Here is a 25,729-nt window from a genome sequence, read left to right on the forward strand (position 1 = left end):
TTATGCTGAGAAGAAATTGGAATTGACATCAAAGATAATTATATGCTAGTTGTAAATTTAACAATGGCTGGTACAGAGTTCTGATACATTGATAAGGGTTTGTGTTAGAAATTTATCCCATATAAAGGTTGAGCTAAAATAAAAATGCAGGTCAGCAAAATGACTTGAGGTCGATTCCAAGGTCGACAATGCCCACTTCACTGCTACTGTTGCCCAACAGGATGCTGAAGGAAATTGGACTTTTAAGACATCATTGAGAAGCCCATTTATTTCAGTTAATTATATTCATAAAGTTATGAAAAGTTACATTATGTTGACCGTATGTTAATTTTGATGATTTTCTGCTTACAGTTAATGCAAACTTGACATTTAAGTTTAGAATATAACATCAGTTAGATTAAAAAAAACAGTATAAATTTAATTAGAAATGTGGGCTCAAAGTTTATTACTTATTTAAAAGTTAATATTTTCAAATGATACTTCTAATGTGACAAAATTTGACTCACTGGAACCACGTTCTAATGTATTTTAAGTGACAGTATGCAGTGCTGGTTCGATGCTTTTAATCTGGATACAAACAGGGAACTTTTATATTTATCCTTCTGAATCTGTATTTTTGTCATTATTTCCATTAGAGTAAAATTATTTTATTGTTTATTGTTCGAACCTGTATTCTCTAAAACCTGCATAGATTGGTTGTGTATGCAGAATCCATCCATATGTCCATGTTGCAATTCAGCAAAAAAAAAAAAAAAAAACACAAAAGGAAAATTTTTAAAGGGGAATGGTTTTTTTATTTGGTTTCAATTAATTAAAAGATTTGATCAAAATTTTGTATGCCACAACAGCCAGTGAAGGAACTTGTGTTTTCTTACACAACCGATGCTGCCCACACTGTTTCCCAACAGCAGTTACACACACGCTGCGGCTCGACTACAAGTGATATTATCTCCAGGGTTTCCACTAAACAGAAGTACTTCGTAACTTGTGTCACCATGACAGACATTACAGAGTAAATTAGAATAAAATGGTTTGATTGGCTGTTGTTTGTTACTTGCACTCAAGTAAACGTATAAAAGAGAAGAAATATTTGCAGTTTTCTAAAGAACTCCACTTTCAGGAGAAGCAGATCGTCTTCATTCACACACAGAGACCGACTGATCTGAGGTGAGACACAACTCTTCACAACAAGCAAATGTTAAGAATTTGGTCAATCAGTAGAATGTGTTTTTAGGGAATTTCTTTTAGCTGATCACCTTTCCTTTGTTTTGCTGCTTTGTTTTTTAAAATAAAGAACATAATATCGTCATGTATCTGGGCCTAAAAAGGCAAATATGATTTAATCTGACAGAACCTCTAAATTTATCACTTTACAGGAACAAAAGCTTCTGTAAAAGTCCCAAAACAGGACAATTAAATTCACTTTACATATATAATAAAATGTATTAACAAAAAAAGTTAGTGCGGTTAAGTTTACATAAAAATATATTGAGGTTTGTTTCAAGCCAGTTTTTATTTCTATCACAAACAACATATTTATATTCAATCCCAAAACACAGTAACTAATCAACAACTAAAAATTAATAAGAAAATTAGCAAGTTAATTTTTAGGCTGGATTTAACTGACTTGACTCTTTGGATAAATAAATATATTTCATTCAAGATTCAGGAAATATAGAATTTGTTTTGGCTTCAATCCACCATCTTGTGAAAGACAACTGTGAAGCCAAACAAAAAAATAAATAAATCAAATAAATCAAATTTTACAAACTAACAAATGCATGGAATGCATTGTTCTATTTCTCTCCTCTTACAAGTAAACATAATAATTTTAATTTATTAATTAACATTGAGATGGAATATTAGCAGAAGGACATTAAAAAGCACGGATAAAAAAAGGTTTAATCTTTGATTTGGATGTAATTTCGTAAGTTAGCCAGCTCACTTTATTTATGGTCTTCATGAAGCTGTTTGTTCACTGCTGTTCTCTAACAGACATCTATGGAGAACAAATGGACTTAAGATCTCATTGCACTCTGGTGGACCGGCCTTCTAAAGGCAATACTTATTGAGTTTATTTAGGGGTGTCAGAGTTCAAATGCAATGTTTACCACACTTAAAACCATTCTTTCATTTTTCTGTAACTTCATATTGAATCTTTTAGTCTGTCTCATATCATATATGAAACAGTTCAATTGGTTCAAACACACTGCAATGTTTAAAAAGAAACTGGCATGCCTAGGTGGGCCCCATGTGAGGAAAAGGAGGGCAGACCATATGGGTCCCATATGGGTTCCACAATGGCCCCACATGGGTTTGCCCTTTTAGGGCCCATGTGGGCTGTGGCCCTAAAAGGGCAAACCCAGAGTAAACTCATTTCAGATTTTTATGTCAATTTCCTGACAAGTATTTTTTATATATATATATATATATATATATATATATATATATATATATTTTTTTTTTTTTTTTGTCATTTTAGAAAAATGAACGCTGTTTTTCTGATCGCTGTCCTTGTCCTGATGTTTGGAGGGAACTCAGACTCAGCCTACAATTCTTCTCCTTGTATGGAGAATCCTAATAACAACGCCTACAGCAATTTTGTTCGCAACCACGTTCTGAAGGAGCAATTTGACACTTCCTCAAAAGCTCAATGGACAAAGTAAGTTACTCTGTAAAAAATAAAACCCATTTATCATCCCAATTTGATGGGATTCAGTTACTGGACACACCACCAGTGTACGACTTGCTTTGGTCTATTTAGCAATAGACTTATTTTAGTTAAGTGATGCTTAACTAAAATACTGGGCTGCTTTACCAGCAAGGAAATTACAAAACATAAAACCCAATTATCCAAGCTAGCAGGTTAATTCCCTTGTGCTTCATGAAATGCCCAACACTCAATACAAACATACAAAAAGTATAAAATTGGTGATATAGGTAAATAAATACAAGAACATTTGAAAAATAAAGCAAAATAACAAAAAAAAAAAAAAACCACTACAGAATATACATCAACTTCTATTGAGAGCTGCTTGTTCATGTATGGAAATAAAGGATTGTGTTTTTTTTGTTCTGATTGTCATGTTAGATCCTAATTTCACTGACAAAGTTCCCTCTTCTAACAAAAGCTAAAATATGCAGTTCCATAAGATATAAAGAAAAGTCATATTGCTAATAGATGCAGCACCATAAAACGTGATATTAAATATTACTTGTTACTTTCTCCTCAAATCACCGCACAGTCTTAATGGCATATGTAGAATAATAATAATACCTGTTGATTCCACACATAAAGATATTATATTACTACATATATGCCTATATAAAAAGCACCTAGTCACCAGCAACTGTATGTAGATTTTTATTGGATTGTAAATCAAATAACAATTGCAAATAAATTCAGTCACACGAGTTAGAATATTTCTATAAAAATTATTTGCTTTGTTAACTTGCTGATTTTTTTCCAAAGTCATAAAATAACAGGTTTTGACATTTTGTTTTTTTCAGTTACCTGAAAAAATACAAACTCTGTGACAGACCTCGGCAGTCCTTCGTTGATAAAGGAGCTGAAAATCGTTATGAGGAGATCTGCAACGGCTCTGGCAGAAATCAAAGGATCAACTTGTGCACCAGTACAAGCCCACTTTGGCTGCATGACCTCATCGTCAATACAAATGATTGCAGCGTTACTGATCTTTATAGCAGAGATAGATATGTGACTGTCGCTTGTGACAAAGTCGACAACCGCTGCCTTCCTGTTCACTTTGAAAGCAGCCAAGTCAATGGGCCACTCTATACAAATCAGATCTGCAAGCCATAAACTAATCTCTGGTTTGATATCTGAATTGTCTTCCAGGTTTGGCAAATACGCTGTTTTGCTTTGCTATATCTCTCCATATCCAGCTTTAGTTCAGCTTTTATCTGCTTTGCTTTAAGTTTAGGTGAGTTTATTTTATAAACACATCAGAGATACCACATGATCGGTGAAAGACAAAGTACAATTTACAGTTTTTAAAATATCATTGTTGAAAACCTTTGTTGGTGGTTTGATTTTGAGGCGTTAGATCTCAAAAACTAATGTCTTTTTTTAAAAATCTGGGTGTTTTGGTTGTAATTTTGAATTGAGAAGTTGTTCTTTCCTACCTAATTAGAGTTGCTATTAAATTGAATTATTAGTCCAAATGTCCAGAGCATCAAGTTACCACGACAACCAGCTTTTACATGGGACAACATAACTGTAACTTAAATTTATCTACATCTCTGAATCACATAGATCCTAAACATGGGAAATACCTTATATACTTTTGCATCCCTGATAAATATATATGAAGTAACAATCATAACAATAAAGTTTTATATTTTGCAGCCAAAAAACAAAACATTTTCTAAGTGCTGTGAACGACTTTTTGTGTTTAACTGATCATTTTGGAAAATATATTTCTAGCATGTTGCTTTGGTCTTTGCTTAGGTTCAATAAAATTTCATAATCATTTATTCATTGTAAGTTTGCTTGTCGTTCACATTTATTTTCTTCCATAAGCTCCATTGTCCTTCTGTGTCCTTGTTCTCTTTTCAAGTCACGATTTTGTTTTTTCTGACAGAAAAGTCAAAAGTGATCAAAACAATGAAGCTAAAATTTGGAGCATAAACATTATGGCAATATTTACAATATTTCGGGATATGTAGAGGATAAAGGGAGAATCAGCAAATATAGTCATATGGTTTCCTTGGTCTGATCCCTGTGGATCAATCAATTAATAAAATTTTATTTGTATAGCACAGTGGTTCTTATCGACCTTAAAAAAGGTTAAGAACCACTGGTCTAGACCCCTCAGATCTTCTGGTTCTGGCCTGCTCTGCATCCCCAGAACCAGAACAAAACGAGGAGAAGCAGCATTCAGTTTCTATGCACCACAAATTTGGAATAAATAAGACCTTGTCAAATGGTGACTTGACTAAAGTCCTACAGAAGGAAAGGCTTGTAGAGCCTCTTATTTTGGAGGAGACACCATAAGGGCAAGTCCTCATGTGGATAATGTTTTTATTTCTTATTTTATTAAATTTTTTATTAAATCTCTTTATCTTTATTTTAATTATTTTTATTTCTCTTTCTCACTGTTTCTTTTTCTTAAAATCTCTCTCTTTCTCATTGTCTATTCAGTGTCACATGCTGTTTTTATTTTAATTATGTAAAGCACTTTGAAATGCCTTGCTGCTGAAATGTGCTATACCAGTGGTTCTTAACCTTTTTTGAGGTACCGAACCCCCCAGTTTCATACGCACATTCACCGAACCCTTCTGATTCTCCTCCTCCCCCTCCCCCGCCGACACGGTATTCTAATTTAGTAATGTAATTATATTAGCTGTGTTACCACCCCCATGCCACTAGAGGCAGTACCAACCCCGAAAAGTTGGGACTAAGGAGCAGATTTAGAAGTACACCACGGACTTCCGTTTTAGCACTTCCGCATTTTTTTTCCACATAGCCTGCTTCCGGTGCACAGGTCACTCTGTGTTAGAGATGGAGTTTTTCACTTGGTCCTTGCTGGATTTGCCCACAGTAACCGTTAACCATTTTAAAAACAAAAAGCAGCAGGAGGATGTAACTTCATAACCTCATTTTCTAAGCAGAATCTCAGAGGGAAAAAAAGAGAAAATACGTTGTGTAACGCAAGAACAGATTATAGCAGTCAAGTGGAAAAATTCACTCTAACGTGGATAATAATTATGAAACAGCAAAGGTAGATAATCATATATTCGGGATTCGGGAAATACGTGATTTGCACCATTTGTTCTGTGGGTTTTTTATGTGGGTCGGTGCCACTTAAACGGCTGTAAAGCGAAGGTTTTGGACCTTAATCTGACTGACTTCTTGTGTGGTTTGGAGCATTGCTGCTCTCGGCTGTTTTTAAATTACCGTGCTCAGTATCGCTCCGACTGCATGTTAAATGTATTTTATATAATTGTCACATAAACAAAAAACTAAGGAGTTGCCTAAAAATAATTTCATACTCCATATAACATAAACGCACATCAACATACACACACACATTGTGCCGAATCGCTGCCTCTGTTCTCAGCCTGTTCCCGTTGCAGTGGATTTCCTCCGGCATTATTTTCCTCCAACAAATTATTCCACTAAACGAACCACGTACAACTCCCTTTATATCCCCCATCTTCCCATTTCTGACGCTGGATCTTCAATATCCTCAAGCTTTGAAATACCAGGCAGCTACAAACCGTGTGTTAGCTGTAGTGGCTAAGTTTTGGTTACAGTCCGCTGTTGCCTTGATATCAGCTGGAAAATGAAAAAACTAAGCACTGGATGGTACCGACTAATTACTGGAAACAACGGCACACCACAAAACTCAGTCGTTGCACCAGCAGCTCACAGACATTTTAAGTTTTGCGTCTTTTTCATGGTACAGATCTTGCAGCTTCGGCCAAGAACAATAGGAGCAAGCAGGACCCGGAACCAACCTATGTGGAATAAATTCAAACGGAAATACGTCACCACTTCTCGTGGCATATACCCCATTTGGTAAAAACGGTGAGCTTTGCTGAAGGAATTAAAAACACAAGATCAAATCCATGCTGAGAGTGGAACTCCTTCAATCAGTGCTCCTCCGCAGCACTGATTGGCTAAGCAATGTAACGTGATCCTCTGCAGCAAGTGACGGCAAAGCGGGGCGTCATCACGACTTTACACAGTCTTTACCTCCGCGGCAGAGGCTCCGCCGAACCCCTGAGACCGACTCATCGAACCCCTGGGGTTCATCGAACCCAGGTTAAGAACCACTGGTCTAGACGGTTGGTACAGCAGTAACAGATCTTTAATGTATTGCGGTGCTAAACCGTTCAGTGATTTATAAACTAACAACAGTATTTTAAAGTCTATTCTTTGAGCTACAGGGAGCCAGTGTAGGGACTTTAAAACTGGTGTTATGTGCTCTATCTGTGGATGGGACAGTTTGTGTTCTACTAGTTGAAAACGTCAATGCAGGATGGTTTTGGCTGATTTTTGACGTTAGAATAAGGGGGCAAAGTTGTTGGTTGAGGGTCATAAATAGATAGAAATACTTGTAAATATTCTGTTTCTGTGAATAAATCCAGAAATTGTTAATAATTTAGATTTATGGCTCTAATGGTATTCATATTCCCCCCGGTGGGCCCCATTGAGCTGCAGCCATCTTTGCATTTAACCTATAACAACCATTACAGTCCTGTCACTCTACAGTGGCACAAGATGTAACACAATTTACAAAAAACAGTGGAGGTCAATAATCAAAGGAAACTCAACTTTAGTCAATTATTTATTTTTCCATTTTTATCCACTTCAGGGCCTTGGAAACACAAAGGGTGGTAAAAAGACTTCAGGGTCTCCAAACCTAAAACAAACACAAACACACCCCTTTATAGCTAAAAAAAAAATCCCACTCCAGTCTGAAACAAAACTCAAAAAGTACAATTACTAAACTCTCTGGCTGAAGAAATTAGACAAAGGAAAATGACACAGATCCCCTACCTAACTCCCCATCCAAGCTTTGCACCATACAAAAGTTCAAATGCCAAAAATGAGCCAAAAGAAAATTTACAACCACACAGAGCGCTCAGTTCAGAGTCAACAATGTCACTGACAAACACCCAGGGGAGAACAAAGGGACGCAGGAAGAGGACTCCAAAAGGTCAGTGGATGCAACATAAAGGAATGACCAACTTATTTACAGGGTAAGCTATTGTATCTGGCTCACAAATGTATTCTTATTAACCGAGTCAAGGATAAACTTTGTGGAAGAGGGAATTGTCCTCACAAAAGAACTGCTGCAAAACCTGGGAGCTGTAGCGGTTTAATATATGGGTGACATATTACATGAATAAGTCATTGGTCCAAATTCAGGAAGCTAAATTAATGGCAGTGGCAGCTGCCGCTGAGGTGCCATAGGTGTCATGGCTGCTGCCGCTGTTTTGGGGAATTCGGATGTCAGTTTTTAGGAAACTTATTAGTTATTTTGTTTGTTTGTAATTATCATTTTTGAAATGATGATGTCATAGGTTATTAAACCGTAGAAGAACTGCAATATTTTGACTGTCAGCTGTGGCAGATTCAATATGAATGTTTATTTTGATCAGATCAATTAAACAACAATACACATTTACATACACACACACAGCCACCACTGATTTGCTGGCAACTGCCACAGACTTGGTGACGGCTGCCACTACTCACTGGAAATGCCACTTTCCATCAAGTAAATTCAGTCAAAATATTACAAGTCCCATATGATTTAATAACCAATAACATTGTTATTTCAAATATAGTTATTTGCTATCAGGCAATATAACTAATATGTTTTTATGAAAACCGTGGCAGCTGCCAGAGACACTCCCCAAAACAGCAGCAGCAGCCGTGGCAGCTTGTGGCAGCTGACACGTCTAGCTGCCACTGCCATGAATTGAACTCAGCCCTGCTGTCTGTGACTTCTCTTTACTGTTCATGTTAATACCCAATGAAAATAAAGGTATATTTGTTTGGACTGAAATAATGTCAACAACCAAAATGGCTCTTAAAAGGAGTTGCTACTTGATCACATAATCATTGATTTGGATGACAAAATAATAAGGCAGTCTCATCACTTTTTCCATGTATGTCATGCAATACATTTTAAATAATAATTATAATTAAAAAAATGGCATGTTATCTGCATATTTCTTAACCTGCTTTGGCACAACCTACTCCTGATATGTTACACTCTGTGTACATATTTTTCTTCTGAGGATTTTTAAAAATATGTTCTAAAAGCACTTTTATATATTTTTTCCACATGTGTTTTATTTTCTGTAAGGATGCGTTCAAAGGATGTTTTTCAGTTTTTAATGTCTTGTGTGCATTCTAGGGAAAATTCTGCTGAGGTTTCGTTATGACTCAAAGACGCCTGACATCTGTTCTGTGTCAACAGCTGATGAAAGGGAGGTTGTGTGAACTGGCAGCAGAGAGAGGCACCTATGAGGGGGAGTCAGGATGGGCTGAGGTGGAAACCACAAGTTTCCCCCAACCAGCAGCTCAGTGACCAGTCAGGCCTGTCCTGAACGCAGCGCCATGTTAGATCATGTTTGTACAAATAAACACAGCCAGAAGTGGACGAGCACTTTATGTCTTAATATTCTGTGTAAACAGCTAAAAAAAAAAAAAAAAATTAAAATAAAAACAAATTCTGTCCCTCATACATAAATATGCTACATATAAGCAATATCATATGAATGTGTTTTAATACAACAATGAATTAAAACTGTATATATAAAATAAAAACTAATTATATAAAATGTGTATATAAAAATATAAATATAAAAATGATTGGAGTGGAGTTTATTTATAAAAACCAATGCGCTGTCCAATGGGGACACATCAGCCGACCAATCACATGACATTGATGAATTATGATGTTTTTTTAACGCATGACTGAGAATCCATGTTGGTCTGCTGAAGCTCGTTGCATAATGTGAGGCTAGTCACATGTTAAGTGGAGTCCTTAACACCTCATACCAGCCCACTCCCCCGAACTTCAGTGAACCAAAATGTGCTGCCCTGCTAGCTGTTGATAGCTGATAGCGGCGCTCACGTCAGTAAACAGGTGTCAAATCTGCCACTTTTTGTGCTGCAGTGTGTTGCAGTAATCGATGCAACTAAAGATGGATGAATCTCTCTAGATCTCTCTCAGACATTAGTCCTTTAATCCTGGAAATGTTCTTCAGGTGATAAAAGGCCAACTTTGTACCTGTCTCTATGTGTTCAGGTCAGAGGTCATCACTACTCCCAGATTTCATTCAATGCTTGGATGGTTCTGAATAACATGGTGAAATCTTGAAGTAGAGCTGTGTATCATCTCCATAGTGATGGTAGCTAATTTTATTTCTTGTTATAACCTGAGCTAGTAGGAGCACATAGATATTGAATGAGAGGGGTCTTAGGATTGAGCCTTGAGGTACCCCACATGTGACTTCTGTCTGGTTCGATGAGAAGCTATCTATGGAAACAAAAAATCTGTGTTCTTTATGTAAGATTCAAACCAGTTGAGTTCTGGACCGGAGAGTCCGACCCAACTCTCCAATCGTTTCATTAAGATGTCGTGGTCAACAGTTTCAAAAGCTGCACTGAGGTCCAACAGAACCAGCACTGTGGTTCTTCCACATTCTGTATTTGCTGTATACCTCCATAGAACAGCATGTTCAGCCTACAATTCAGCAAACAACAACAACAAAAACAAAGGTCATTTTTATAGGGGCAATGCATTTTTTAATACGAATTGTTTTGGACTACTTGAAAGATTTTATCAATATTTTGTATACCACAAAAGCTCTTTAAGGAACTTTTTTTTAACACAAATGATGCTCCCTGCACTTCTTCCTGGAAACAACTCTGGGCCCCCAGTTACAGGAAGGTGGTAAACCACCGCTTTCCTGATTACATCCAAAATATTTACAGAGTTTGACTGAAAGGGGACCATTTTGTAACTCTGTGACAGAAAAGCAAAAGTGAAAGTGAAAAATTAGCTTAAAATGATTTGATTGGTTGTTGGTCTTTGTTGGTTACACCCAAGCAAGAGTATAAAAGAGAAGAAATATCTGCAGTTTTCTAGAGAAGAACTCCACTTTCAGAAGAAGCAGATCGTCTTCATTCACAGAGACCGACTGATCAGAGAAGGTGAGCAACAACCAAATGTTAAGAATTTTGTCAGTCAGTAGGATGTCTTTTTAGCTATTTTATTTTACTGCCTTGTATTTTAAGTTAAGATGATATTATCACAATGTGCCTGAGCTAGAAAAGTAACAACTTAGTGTTATAAAATACAATTAAATTTTTTTTGGTAAAACTAGCAATATATTTATTACATTTTCTGATACAATTTGTATAATTGTGACTTTAGCAGGACAAAAACTTTTTTGAAAGAACATCCCATTAAATTCAGTTTACACATACAATGAAACGTCTTAACAAAAAGTTAGCGCAGTTAATTTTACTTAAAAACTACCGAGGTTTATTTCAAAACTAGCTTTCATTTCCATCACAAACAACATATTCATATTCAATCCCAATACACAGTAGGTTATTGGTTGACCAAACAGAAACTATGTAAAATTAACTAGTTACATTGTAGGCTGGCCTTAAAATCTGACAAAGGGAGGATTGATGAAAATCAGTTTACTTTAGTGAACTTGGACATGTTTTCGTTGTATGACGTTGACTAGTGTGCACTGTTCCTTGACAAGTAAATAAATAAATGAATTCAAATCAAAATTCAGGAAGTTTCTCATTTTCATTTTCTCTTGACTTCAATCCAAAAAGTGTGGATGAAAAAACTTAGTTTTACAAGCAAATAAAAATCATGGAATGTTTAAATGTAAAATAGTAAATAATAATGTATGTGTTGGTTTAGACAAAAATACAAAAAAAAAAACACATGAAAAAAAATTACTTTTGATTTTGCAAGTTATTTTATAAAATCAGGTATTTGCAGAAGAAATGGATTTGAGATCACATCCACACTCTGGTGGAAATGCTTTCTAATGGAAATACTCATGAATGGACTTTATTTAGGGGTGTCAGAGTTCAAATCATTCTGTTATTTTCATGTAACTAACATGGAATAGCCTGCATGTCAAATGGTATCCAAAACTGAGTTAATGAATGAGTAAATAAATCATTTGAGGTTTTAATGAAAACAAAAAAATTGTCAGTAAACTCTTTCTGTCATTTTAGAAAGATGAACCTCGTTCTCCTGATCGCTGTCCTTGTCCTGGTGGTCGGAGGGAACGCAGCGAACAATCCTTCTCCTTGTATGGATAATGATGAGCCCGACGCATACGACGAATTTGCTCACAGACACGTTCTGAAAGAGGAATTTGACACCACCTCCCGTGCTAAATGGAGAAGGTAAGGTACCCTGAAATAAATGAAAACCATTTATCGCCCCCATTTGATGGAATAAACTATCACACACACCAGTGTACAGTTTGCTTTGCTGTGTTTAGTGATGCTTAACTAAAATGCAGGGTCAATATGTTTGAAGGAAACTACAAGACATTCTACTCTATTCTTTAACACCATCTGCTTTAGTGAACAAATGGGGGTCCAAACAAAGCACTGTAAATGTTTCATTAAAACACAAACTTTTTCAGGCTGAGGATCACTTAACCCATTTATCAAACACTCACAGATCACCTAACCTGAAACTGTCCCCGCGCGCGACAGCACATCTTAGATACAAAATTCAACCTGAAATAAAAATATCAGTCTCTTAACTCACATATTGTCGTTTTCTTTATTCATCCTAATGAGAAAAGTGATGCTGTTTGGTAAATCTAACTGGCCACGACAAAGCATTGAACACGTCGACTTCAGCATTTTGAGTTATTTACAGATTCTGAAAGCTTTAAAATTATGTCAAACATATGGAAATCATTTTTAAAAAGTTGTTCTTTATTACCAAGTGTTATGTCCCTTAATAACATTTAGGGTTGTTTTATGATTTAGAAGCATAATTAAAGAAAAATAGGCTTGAGTTGCATTAGCAGAAACAAAAAAAATCTTTTTTTGCACCATTAAATATAAAAATAATTATATTTCTATCACTTGTATTTAATCATTTATAATTAAACAAAAGTAACAATAGCTGTAAGCAAAGTCTCAGTCATTATCAAACAGTCATAAAACAAAGAACAGTTCTGTAACTGAGATGGTTCCTACCATTCACCGCATAGAGCCGTTCAAAGGAATCCAATCGTTAGTGAACGACACATCAACACTCAGCAGCTGTGACTCAGCTTCCTCTCATCATATAATATTCCTGGAGTTGTTTTCTTTCCACCGGTATCCGCAGCTTTTCTTTTATTTTGAGTGACCTGGTTTTAAACCATTACTAATTTTACACAACCTTTTGGTAAGCTAGCTTTAGCGTCGCACTTTGAACTCACGTTACGGCAAATAAACGGTCGTTTACATGCAGTACCTCTCGGACCACGAGGGGGCGCCCAGGGACCACCAGTGATCCGGGGACCACAGTTTGAGAAAGACTGCCCTAAGCTGAGTAAATGCTTTGCCACATCTCCAGTCTGCCCTCTTTCATTCAGTGACGTCCAACTGAGAAAAACTTCAGTGCTTTATGACAACAGTCAATTATCCAAGCTTACAGTGGTTCTTTACAAACCCAACGCCCAGTGCAAACATGCAAAAAGTAAAACTCATAATGCCCTAAGTTTTTTTTTTTTTTTTTTTTTTTAAAAAGGGGTTTTCCCCCCCCCCCAAAAAAAAAAAAAAAAAACAGTAAAAAAAACTACATAGAATATACACTGACTTGTTAAAACTGTTCAGGGCGGCTTGTTTTTGTGATGCTCATGCAGTAATGGGTTGTGATCTTTTTGTTTAGTTTGTCATGTTAAATTCTCACCTTCACTGACAAAACCCCCTTTAATCATAGAGCTAACAAATATGGTTACAAAAGATTAAAAAAATAAAATTAAATCTTCTATAGTGAATGTTGTCAGTCGTATTTCTAATAGATACATCACCGCTTCTGAAAATGCAATTTCTAAATGACTGATATATATTAAATATTTCTTGGTTAATTGAATGATTGAATGGAATGACCTTAACAGAATTTTTTTTTCTTCATGAGATTGTAAATATATTCAGGCACAATATTTCTGTCTTTGCATTAGAAAAATACTTCTGCTTACTTAACTCTCTAAATTTATTTATTTATTTTCACAATTAATGTAATACCTGATTTTGATAGATTTCTTTTTTTCTTTTTTTTTCAGTTACCTGACAAAATACAAATTCTGTGGAAGACGTTGGCAGGCCTTCATCGACAAAGGAGCCGAACATCTTTTCATACGGATCTGCAACGGCTCTGGGAAGCGTCAAGGGAGAAGCAACCTGTGCACCAGTACCTACCCGGTTCGGCTGCATGACCTCACTGTCACTAAGAGGGATTGGAGTTGCACAGTTGATGATCTCAGGAGTGAATATAGATATGTGACTGTTAATTGTGACAAAGTCATCAACCAATGCCTTCCGGTTAACTTTAATAGCAGCCAAATCCATATGCCAGATGATAAAGATGAAACCTGCAGGCCATAAACTAATCTCCGGTTTGAGTTCTGAAAACTTCTTCCAAGGTTTGGGAAAATGTTTTGCTTTGCTGTATATCTCCATATCAAGCTTTGGTTCAACTTTTTTGCTGGTTTTAGTTGAATTTATTTTGTAGACTCATCAGAGATACTGTGTGATCAGTGAAAGACAATGTACGAGTTACAGTTTTTAGTGTTGAGAAACTTTGTTGATGTATAACAAAGAGCGATTTTGTTCTGAGTGCTAAAAACAATAATGCTTTGCAAAACCTCTGAGTGTTTTAGTCCTAAGTTGTTTTTTCTAACCTAATTAAAGGTCGGAAAATTCAATTAAGATATTTACATGGGACAATAGAAATGTGACTAGACTTATCTACATCTAATGGCTCTCTAATTTACAGATAAACGAACCATGGGCAATATTTTATGTACTTTTGGATCCCTGATAAAAATCTATAAAGTACATCTTACAATCATGATAGTAAAAAGTTTTACATTTCACACAGCGTGCTGTGAACGACTTTTTGTGTCTCACTGATCGTTTAGCTCCAGATGTTTCCAAAGCTGTGCAACACGTTGCTTTGTTCTTTGCTTTGCACCAGTAAAGATCTAATAAAGTTCATAATCATTCATTCATCCTAGTTCTGCTGTCATTCACATTGATTTCTTTTTACATAAGCTCCATTGTTATTCAGCGTCTTTGTTCTCTTTTCAACTCGTTGGTTGGGTTTCCTGACAGAAAAGTCAAAGAACGGAGAGCAATCAAAACAATAAAATCACTAATTATAAAAATATTGATTCCTTCTTGTCATTAGAAACAGCGACAATCATTTTCTTTGCTTCATCACAAATAAAAAACAAAACTTTTCTGAATCTATGATGCTAACCACCTGCTTATAAAAGCCAATTACTGTTCAAAAGGAATAACCAACTTATTTACAGGGTAAAGTTCATAATAAACTATTGTTGTCATGATGACACCATGTAGCATCACTTTAGGCTTCGATTTCATCTGTGCGACACTTTTGGGTGTTTGTTTTTAACACAACATTAACATATTTAGTATTTTCTACCTAAATACTAAATATGTTAATTTAAAAACTGTTTTTATTTTTGTCTTTAACTAATATTCAAATTGGTTTGATGTTTTGACAAAGTTCAAACCAGGAAGGGAGGCGAACACTTCTTCACACCGCTGTAGTTTGATCACCACCAGGTTTTACTGACAGAGCTGTGGCATGTAGTACAATCTGATTTCAACATCAGACTTTACATTCAGTGGTGCGCTTATGTAATGAACCCGAAAAAAAAACAAACATATGATTTTCTTTTGTATGTTGCAGCATGTCAAAAATAATCATATTAATCAATTAGCTTATACAAAGGTTTAGATATTTGTTATTGAACTGGGATAAAAATTCACAGCTGATCATTTAATATGAAAATTGCATTTAATGGACCAAGTCAGGAAAAGATTTGGACTCTTGAAGCTGCTATTATTTTATTTATTAGTGTCAATGAAGCCCAAACACTCTGAGACTCTGAGCACCAAATCAAACGTTCAAATCTTTTGATTTGAACGTTTCAAATCAAATCTTTAAATGCTCTTAAAGATTTCGCGTAAACATTACAATTATTGCCTAATTACGCTCTACAACCAATTTTGTTTCCCTGGAAACGAGCATCAGTTTGACAGATTATCTTTGAAGCCAAATGGTAAACAATGACAGTGTTGTATGTAAAGTAGCTCACCAGATAACAGCTGGATGCTCCGCAGAGCAGAGCTGTCATGATGTTGCCACATTTCAGCTTCTTCTCATCATTTCTCGTCGGCCTGCTCTCCATCCGTCATCCAGAGCACATTGGCGCAAATACTGTAAAAATTCCTTAGAAATATTAGCAAATTGGCACAGAAAAACATCTATGATTTTGATTACAAAAAAACACAAAAATAATCCCGGAGGAACAGCTATTTATCAATAGTTTAACTGTTTAATGGGTAATATCAATACATTCAGGCACAATTGGCCCTTTAAGAACACTCAGATTCTTGATATGGGTCAAAATGAAACTGAGTTTGACGCTTCTGGTCTGGAGAAATGTATCCATGAAGATTCACAGGCGTGAAATTAGACCGGATAATATTTACAGGTTTTTTTCCTTTTTCTAATCTTCTTTCTGAATCTGTTTTTGTTACATGATATTTTATCTGATTTTCATTTAATTTAATTTAATTGTTCTATTACATTTTGAAACCAAACCCTTATTTCTCTAAACTCTATTTGTTATTAGCCCTTGAAGGGACCTGTGTTTTCTTACACAACCGGTGCTGCCCACAACGTTTCCCCAACAGCAGTTACACACGTTGCGGCTCGACCACAAGTGAAACTATTTCCAGGGTTTGCACTAAACAGAAGCATTTTGTAACTTGTGTCACCGTGACAGGCATGAAACGCAGGACATCGGCTAAAAATGGTTTGATTGGTCGTTGGGTGAAAAGTTGATCACACCTGAGTAAGAGTAGGAGTATAAAAGAAGAAATATTTGCAGTTTTCCAGAGATGAACTACAACTAAGAAGCAGATCGTCTTCATTCATGGAGACTGACTGATCGGAGGAGGTGAGCAACGACTTTTCAACACGGGGGTAACAACTTAATGCTACACAACTCTGAAAACAATCAGTTGGCAAACTGATCAGACACAAATTCAATAATTTAAATACTTTAATTGACCCAAAACAGAAGTAAAACTTCCTTCTGGGATGTTCTTTGGGCATTGAAGCTCCAAGAAGGAGCTTTGGGAAACTAGGTGGTGGATTGTGCAAACAAGCGTTAAGGACGCCAAAACACGCCGTCTGAAGAACTTTAGTGACGTTGAAAACTCTCTTCATTAGGGGAAAAAAAAAGATGCAGACTAAAATGAGAGTATCATCATAAGTTGATCAAAGTCACTGTTCCTTTTTTCAATGGCAATGTTTTACTTTTTTAAGTTTTTGTTTTATTTTTTTCCAATTCCAAATCTCTTTCTCAATGTCAATGTAAGCTGTCATCATTTTAGCTCCGTACACACACAGATGGTTGCCACGGGAAACACAAGGATTCCTCCGACACACATGGCATGAATCACAGCCACAGGTGTGTTTTTGAGGAGGCCAGAAGCCAGGGGTGTCCAAGGTGCAGTTCGATGACCATTTGAGCCCTTTGGACTGGTTTCGTTCAACAATGACACGAATAGCACAGACTCCTAAAAGTAAAATTTTCAAAAGAATTACTCAAATAAATGTAATGAGTAAATGTAACTAGTTACTACCCAACTCTGCATTTGTACCACTAGTGGTAAGAGGTTAATGTACCACCGTTAAACTACAAGCAGCACATGCAGGAAACCCACTTCAGATAGTCTGACAATTCTGCCTTCAATCTACAGCTGAGCTGAGAGCAATGAATTCTGGGTACTCCACTGAAGCTTACCCTGCGGAGACGGTCGGACTGCAGGACAGGAGAAAAGATGGCTTCCCTGGACAGCCTTATCGTTTTACATCAGGAAATAAATAAAGCTTTTTCCCATGCCATATTTAATGTTTGATGTAAAAAAAAAATCACATTCAACACTCTATAAGAACTAGTGTATAGGATTACTGAGTTCTTTACTTGTAAAAGAAAAACTGGCTTCTTATTTTCATGCGTATTTTTGCTGCTTTCAGTCCAGAGACCGCAAGTTGGTTGGAGATTAAGATGGTGCCCGACGTTACGCCTCCACTCCTCGCATCCTCAACATCGTGGCCACATTTCTGGCATCTATAGCCGTCTTTATTTGCATCGTTGTGCTCATTGCAGTGAGCAGTCCGTTTCAAAGGTATCATTATGGGTGAATGAGAAGAGCCGCAGTGAGAGTCGGCTTTTTAATTTCTTTTCTGCTGCTGCTCAGCTCTCACTCTCAGAAGCTGGTTTCTTTACCAATGTGTACAAATATTTGTTTATATTCTGCTGATGTCAGAAAAAAAAAACAGTTTTGCAATTGGTGCTTTTCCAGGAAATAAGAAATTAAATTAAAATCATGTGAATAAGCTTGCTCATTCAAAATAATGGCAGTGAGGAGTTACATGAGATATAATCATAATTCAGCCGTGGCGCTAGCGCTCATCATCTGTCAGCCAATCAGAGGAGACATGGCCGTCTTATTCAGCTGTTGAAGCGACAAGCCCAGCCTACTTGGGAGTGGCTATGCATGTGGCGTTTAGAGTTTTTGCACTAAATACATTTTCACGTCCAGGAAATTATTGTATTTATCCATCCATTCATTCACTCACTATAAATTGCATATTTTAACCACCTTGCTTCAAGCAATGGGTAAATAAAACAGCTGAAGCCCAGAGAAAAGCTTTGCAAAAGTCTTTTGTCAAAAAGAAAGTCTGATTCCTTGGAAAAATAGAAAATCAATAGAGATGTTGAAAATGTAAACACTGGAGCTCATCATCAAAGATGAATCTTTAAAGAACAGGAAAAACAGTGAATGTTTCAAATAGCAGTTTCAATCAATCAATCAAATTTTATTTGTATAGCACATTTCAGCAGCATGGCATTTCAAAGTGCTTTACATAATTAAAATAAAAACAGCATGTGAGAAAGAGAAAGAAATTAAAAAAAACATAATTAAAACGTTAACAGTGAGCAGTTTGAAGAAAAAACATTTAAATTTAAATGTGCTGAGGGTATGAATACTTTTGGGCTACACCAAATGCCCAGTGTTACTTGACTCAGTGGAAAATCCTGGCTTTCAAAAGTGGAATCTCTCCAGATAACGACAGATAAAAAATCCCACAATTGAGCAACTTAGTCAAACACATTTAGTAGCTCAGGAAAATAACCTTCTGTGGAACGGTGACTGAAAAAAAAAAGAGCTTCAGGAACAAAATTAAATGTAATCAAATAATTTTACAGCATCCACAAATGTAACAATAAAATTTACACTGCAGATTTCTGTTGTATATTTGATACTTGATGGAGATTGATTTTGTACAACAAGGCTGTATATGAGGCACATCTAAAAGAAAACAGATTGTCAGTTTTTTTAAAAAGTGAAACTTGATTTAATAAACACAGAGTGAAATATTTCAAGCCTGTATTTATTGTAATTTTGATGATTATGTCTTGCAGATGTGAAAACCCAGAATTGAATGAGTAAGATTTTTTTTTACATAAGATCAATGGGATATTTTAAACAGAAATCTTAAAATTTTGAATAATATTATTACTACCGACTGACTTCAATGCTCAAGATCATGTTCAAGATCCAGCGTCCTGAAACTTCTAGCTGTGTAAATCAGTGATAAGTTGTTTGATTTTATTCTGTAAGTGTTGTTTATTGTTCTAGAATATTCCACCTCACTACACCGGTATTCATAAAGCAACACCCTGATAGAGATAAAAAGCTGCTTGGTTATAAATTTCCTGGTAATCAGGCAGTGTCAACGCTTGGTAATATTAATCAAAATGACTGACTGGTTAATGACTACCTTTGAAAATTTTTAATAGTTAACTATAGCAAATTCGAGCTTATTGTTATAAACAGACAGGAATAGTGTGGTGATATAATTTTATCCTCCAGCCTATTTTAAACTACATTAATTATTTTTGTACCTAACTATTGATTTAAGGTTCAAAATTGTATTCATTATAATTGTTGTTGATATTTTTATATTGATATTTTTATGTGCATCTGTATGAAAACTTAGTACTAACACTGATTTTCAAAAGCTTTTTCAACACTGCAAAAGGACTGAAAACGTAAACACAATGTGATTTCTCAGTAGTTAACTATTAACCTCAAGCTTTACAAAAACACCAAACAGCATCAAGTCAGAGAACTAGAGGCAGCATTCGAGAACCAGGATGAATTTCACACTGTGGTTGTTACTGTGGTTCTGTGGTGTAACTTTGGGTCAGGAAGGTTTACCTCAAACAGACGTCCCTGCTGAAACTGGGTCATGCTTTCCTGATATGTGTAAGTTTCTCAAAGAGTTTGGAGCCATGAAAGAGAAACAAGAAACCATGAAAGAGAAACAAGAAGCCATGGAAACGAGCCTGAAGGAGACTGAAAACCACATTCTAGAACTGAAGAAGAAAGGTAAAGTCTGCTTTTGGACATTTAAAGACATATATCACTAAATAAATGGAAACATTTACAGCTATTTTTATATATATCTTTTTTTATTTAGAAGCATCCAACATAGCATTTAGCGCTGCAGCTGGTGGCAGTGGACACATTGGACCCCTCAGCACACAGACATTAATCTACAGAAGAGTAATAACCAATGTGGGCAATGCCTACAATCAGCACACAGGTGAGTCATTACATTATTTAAATTATATATTTCTAGATTAGAATACCTGTAGTATCAGAGTCACTAGAGTAGGAGTTTGTGAACTCTCCTACTGTGGACATCCAAGACTTTAAGACACCATAATACTCTCAAAAGAAATACTATAGAACATCCAGTGTTGAGTACTTCCTCGATGCAGGAGGCTAGATCTATTCTGAAGCTAGCTACTGGTCAAACTATTAACAGGAGGGCACCGATAACTGAACGGCTGCCACTGTCAAATGAGAAGGAGATTCTGCTAGCTTTGAAGAGGCTAGTGACTAGCATGCCTAGGCTGGTCACTCAATAGTTTTCTTACTTCCTCTGCTGTCCATTCGCAGAGAAAAGCTAACATTAGCATTGGGTAGGCTAACTTGACTATGTTGGTCACCTGAGACTTGTGACCAACATTGACGTTTTCTTTAAAGAAAGTGGCTCTAGCCATTGTTTTCCGTTGCCGGCCTATTTGTCGGATGTGATGGACGCGCTTGGCGAGTCCTCAAATCGCATCGCGCTATACGCTCGAAATACACCATGATGGACCGTGAGGAGCCTCCACTCCTAATTCTTCAATTTGTGACACTAATTACGCTTGGTGTCACCCTGGATCACAGTAAAAGTCACAAGAACACATCAATGAATGTAATGATACTTACAGATATTGCACACCAACTATTTTTTAAGAAAAAAACAAGTCATGGCTGGCCAGGCTACGCATGCTATTTGCCAACTTAACCAAGGCTAATGCTAGCCTATCTGTGCTAATGGATAGCAATCCATTTGGTTTACAGCCAAGGCATGCTAGCCTAGGCTAGACCATACTCTCTAAAGCCAATGCAAATGAGTAGCCTCCTTTTATAAAAATACCGAATCATGCTTCATAATATTTATTCAACCTAAATCTTGTTTTTCCCAGGTATCTTCGCTGCACCAGTTCCAGGCATATACTACTTCACCTTCTTTTATCATGCCGGAGGATCACAAGTTGTGAGTCTAGCCCTGATGAAGAATAATGAGGTTGTTGTGACCGCCTATGACCACAAAACGTCGCACGATGGGGCTGATAATGGAGGCAATGCAGCTTTCCTGCAACTGCAGCAAGGAGACCACGTGTACATGAGGATGGGTGCGAACAGTCATGTCTGGCAGGACAATCACATCACCACTTTCAGTGGCGTTCTTCTGCGTCCACTCTGACATAAATTATATAAGTTATGCTATGATATGCTGAACGTTAAGCTTTTTAAGAAATTTCTTGTCTCCAAGCTAAATTTTCTGTGTTGATAACCCTTGAGTCATTTATTGTATGTGCACGTCGGAGTTAATCAAGAAGTCAAATTGTACAATTTCTTTTTTTTACTTCTGATTTTCAGTCGCAATTCTGACATTTTAAAGAACGGTGGAGAAAACAAAAGAATGTCTATAACATATTTATTAGAAGAATATGTAAATGGATCTGATTGTACTTGTATATATTGTTTTTTTAAGTCTTCAATGGTTAGGATAAGACAAAAAGGCCAAAATCAATGTGGTGCATCCTAAATGAATAAATTATTCAAGGACAAAAATCTTTTATAAGTCACAAGAATTTGTAATTAAACACATTCTGAAGGACATGTTTGTTTGGAACTTATTTGTCCTTGGTTTGAAGTCAAGTGTGTTTAATGAATATAAATATTGAGTCTGAACAATTTTCTTGCATGTGTATTCATGAAGTAGCATTTAACCACACAAAGAAAACACATCCAGAAGGAGGCGCTGTTGATAAAGAAGAAAGTTCATGGCTTCCTGCTGAACTTGCTGTTCTGATCTCTAACATCTAAAATTCTGTATTTTGCAAAGAGGAAACTGAAAATATAAAAACACACCAAAAAAACATGAAGCTCAGCTTTTCCCACTAATCGCAGACGATCTCCGTCATTCCACTAAACTTTACAATTCAGAGTCAAGAACTAAGCTTGTATTTCTCTGTCCAGTCCAACAGAACCAACACAACCACCACAGTCGCTTCATTATCCTCAAACTCTTCCACAGTCTAATAACCTTTTGCATAGATACAAAAAACTACTTTAATATATGTAATCAAAGTATTTGGTTTTGGTTATCGATTTTCAGGTCACTAAGGTCAAGTTAAGCAATTGAAGACATGTCACAACCCTCAGGCCTCTACGATAAAGCAGGTCTTCTGAGCAGTGCTCTATGTAATCAGAGCATATTGCTTTGTGGGTGGGCTCTACAATCCAACCAATAATCAACATCAGACAGAAAGCATTAGAATGGCTTAAAAGGAGCGAGAATCAGGATTGCTGTCAGTCCGAGTTTTCAAGACAGAATCAACATGAACTTGACTTTTTGTGTCCTAGTGTTAATCTCTGGTTTAACTCTGGTCCAGAGTGTTGTTGAAACAGAAACGTCTGCTGGAACTCAGTCATGCTGTCCTGACTTGTCACTCTTCCACCAAGAGCTCAGTGCTGTGAAAGCAAAACTGGAAGCTGTAGAAACAAAACTGAAAGAGACCGAAAGCCAGGTTCTGGTGCTTAAAGAGAAAGGTAAACTCTCTATTTGTTTTACTCAGTTATTTATAACTGTTTGAACCATATTTAAATGATTTTTATTTTTGTCTAGAAACACTGAAGGTAGTTTTCAGTGCTGCAACAGGTGGGAATGGAGCCATTGGACCCTTCAGCCAACCCCAAACGTTGGTCTTCAGAACCGTGATAACAAATATAGGCAATGCCTACAACCAGCACACTGGTCAGTTCAGCTGATCATAAAGCTGTATGTAGCTTAGCATTCAAAATCTTAAAGTCAGAGAAAAATGTGAATCTAAATAAATGTAGTTAGCTTGTCAGAAAATTTAGCTAGCTGTCACTAAGTTAAGGAGTAAAAGCCCAGGAAGTGGAAGCCATTAAGATTTCACTTTTCTTCAGAAATGTGAAGGAACATGAAGTCCATCTCACTTGTTTGACTAAAACTTTGCTCCCACAGGCGTCTTCGTTGCTCCCGTTCGAGGAATATACCACTTCGCCTTCTATTATCATGCCTCAGGATTACATCCTTCGTACGTCCACCTGATGAAGAACAGCGATATTGTTGTGTTGAGTTCTGACCAGCAGACGGCGAATGACGGGGCTGATAATGGAGGCAATGCGGCTCTTCTGGAGCTGCAGCAGGGAGACCAGGTCTACGTCCAGCTGGTTGCCAACAACCACGTCTGGGGAAACAACTACCACACCACGTTCAGCGGCTTTCTGCTGCATCAAGTCTGAAAAATGACTGAATACTGATGTAAATGACTTAAGCTCATTGAAGAAACAGAAAGCAATTACCAGTTAGTTTTCTTTTTGATTTGCTAATCCATTGAAAGTATATTTTATTAAACCGAACGAAATATAACGCTACAACAAAACTTACTCCCACATTCCATGAACATCACTCGTGAGACTAGTGAAGTCTTTACTTCTCTTTACTTCCAAAAGTGGTAACTTTAGACTACTGATTAGCCACAAAATAAATTAAATTAAAAATGCAAAAATTTTAATAATGTGAAATTTTGTCTTGTGAAGTCTGTACATCATTAACATCCAAAATAAAAGACTAAGAACTGTTGCCTTGTTGAAAGAAAAACAAACAATTTCTGTTTTGTTGACCAATTTTTTACCATTCTTGACTTGTGGCCAGGGACAGAAGTCATTTCAAGGGTCTCAAATGGTCCCTGGGCTCCTGCTACAAAATACATATTTCATTTGCATTATACAGTAATTCAAATTACTACAAGTAATGTGTATTATGATATACATATATGTATGTGTAAACACACATACATATATGTATATCATAATATATGTGAACTGCATGTGTGTTTTGTGGTGGGGGAGTTGATTGATGTATTTTTACACTTTATGCTATTTTTTGACGAAATAATCTTCAACACGCAATGTGTTTTTTGACATCATATATATATGTGAAATTTACTGGAGGGTTTTAATAGCTACTTCTTTTACATAGTTTCATTATAGTTTTAGAAATGCCTGACATTTCTGCTTTTTTATTTACTTTTAAATATGGTTTTCAAGACGTCTAACAATGGACTTCAGTCTATCAATTAACCCTTGTCTTTACAAATGGGGTCCAACCGACCCCACACCCGTAAACCTTGAATCATTTGTCTCAGTCTTTGCACGCACAAGGGTTAAGTACAATTCAGCTGGAAGTGTTATAATAGAAAACATCAACAATAAAATGTCTAAAGCATTAAGTGGTGTGAAGTGCTGTTAATGATAATTTCACACAGTATCGCTATGGCTCATCATCTCAGTCCAAAGCTCCAAAGAACTGTTGTAAATGGCATCATAGAGAAGCATGGTGGTTATGACATGCTCAAGAGGGATTGTTAAAAAGGCTAGGAGATTGTTAGAGTCAAGCAGGTGTCGTCAGAAGTGTCTCACCTGGTTCTAAGTGGAAAAGAACCAGGTTGTTGCTCAGTGGTCCAAAAGTCCTTTTTTTTTCAGATGAAGTTTTCTGATGTTTGTTCCAGCTGAAATTTGAACCTTTCTGTTGCGATGCCAAAGGTATCAAGAGTCGGTTCAATGACCGTGATGTTGCTGTACATGTTTGACCGAAGCCCCATAGAGAATCTACAGTGTTCTGTCTGGAGCAGGGGTCCTGAAGTTCAGGGATTCAGGTCTGGTTTTCTGAAACTTTCAAATGTCTCCCTGGTTCAACACATCTGAATTCAATGGCTGAATTACCTCCTCACTAAAAAGTCACGTTCTCCAGAGTCCTGCTGATGAACTCATTATTTGAAGACCCTCGTCGAGAGGAGGATGAGAGAAACCAGACCCAACAATACAGATGTGCTGAAGGCCAACATCTAATACTTCACTGGCCTGAATCTTTTGCACATTTAAAAAAAAAACTTACTTATATGTAAATCCTCAAAGTAAGCAAAACTATAATAAATAAAGGTATGCGCATCAAGATTATAGAATAAACGACATAGACAAACGATGAATGGATGACATCAGGATTATGACCTGCAACAGTGGCTGTTTAGACCAAAATTACCAGTTAGTTTTTCATGGGGGCACTGGATAAAACCATGAAACAAAGCAAAAACAAACAAATAATGCCTCATCCCATGCAGTCCTTAACCTAAACATATGGCTTAAGCTTCTTTGTTTTGAACAATTTGGCAAAAGATTTTACAATGAGAGCAAAGGGTCACAGAAAGCATT

General features: G+C 36.4%; 2 protein-coding genes and 1 long non-coding RNA gene across 6 annotated transcripts in view; all 3 read left to right on the forward strand.

Annotated features, from left to right (window-relative positions):
* The first annotated feature begins 1,091 nt into the window (after positions 1 to 1,091).
* LOC106963111 (uncharacterized) lies at positions 1,092 to 4,384 on the forward strand. The gene is made up of 3 exons (XR_001428125.1): positions 1,092 to 1,167; positions 2,483 to 2,662; positions 3,511 to 4,384. It is a non-coding gene; the product is annotated as an uncharacterized LOC106963111 (long non-coding RNA).
* A 2,656-nt stretch (positions 4,385 to 7,040) lies between these two features.
* LOC106963104 (complement C1q-like protein 2) overlaps positions 7,041 to 25,729 on the forward strand; it is a 33,009-nt gene continuing 14,320 nt past the window's right edge. For 2 of the 4 annotated variants that reach the window (XM_015057840.1, XM_015057839.1), the window contains exons 1-2: positions 7,041 to 7,051; positions 17,840 to 17,848. Coding sequence is in view for 2 of the 4 variants with exons in the window: in XM_015057841.1 (XP_014913327.1) it covers positions 22,831 to 23,041; positions 23,118 to 23,246; positions 23,481 to 23,761 (621 nt within the window). In the remaining 2 variants the exon portion in view is untranslated. Of the gene's footprint in view, positions 7,052 to 17,839; positions 17,849 to 22,764; positions 23,042 to 23,117; positions 23,247 to 23,480; positions 24,100 to 25,729 lie in introns of those variants that run through there. The other 2 variants (XM_015057841.1, XM_015057842.1) reach the window with 2 other exon arrangements.
* On the forward strand, positions 19,963 to 21,947 carry LOC106963105 (cerebellin-1-like). The gene is made up of 3 exons (XM_015057843.1): positions 19,963 to 20,257; positions 20,349 to 20,474; positions 21,409 to 21,947. Exons 1-3 carry the CDS (start codon positions 20,023 to 20,025, stop codon positions 21,687 to 21,689), a joined length of 642 nt encoding a protein of 213 aa, XP_014913329.1. The 5' UTR covers positions 19,963 to 20,022; the 3' UTR covers positions 21,690 to 21,947.

Source organism: Poecilia latipinna, unplaced genomic scaffold (assembly GCF_001443285.1).
Source record: "Poecilia latipinna isolate Pla-1442-1.1 unplaced genomic scaffold, P_latipinna-1.0 Scaffold1496, whole genome shotgun sequence".
In the NCBI taxonomy this organism is placed as follows: domain Eukaryota; kingdom Metazoa; phylum Chordata; class Actinopteri; order Cyprinodontiformes; family Poeciliidae; genus Poecilia; species Poecilia latipinna.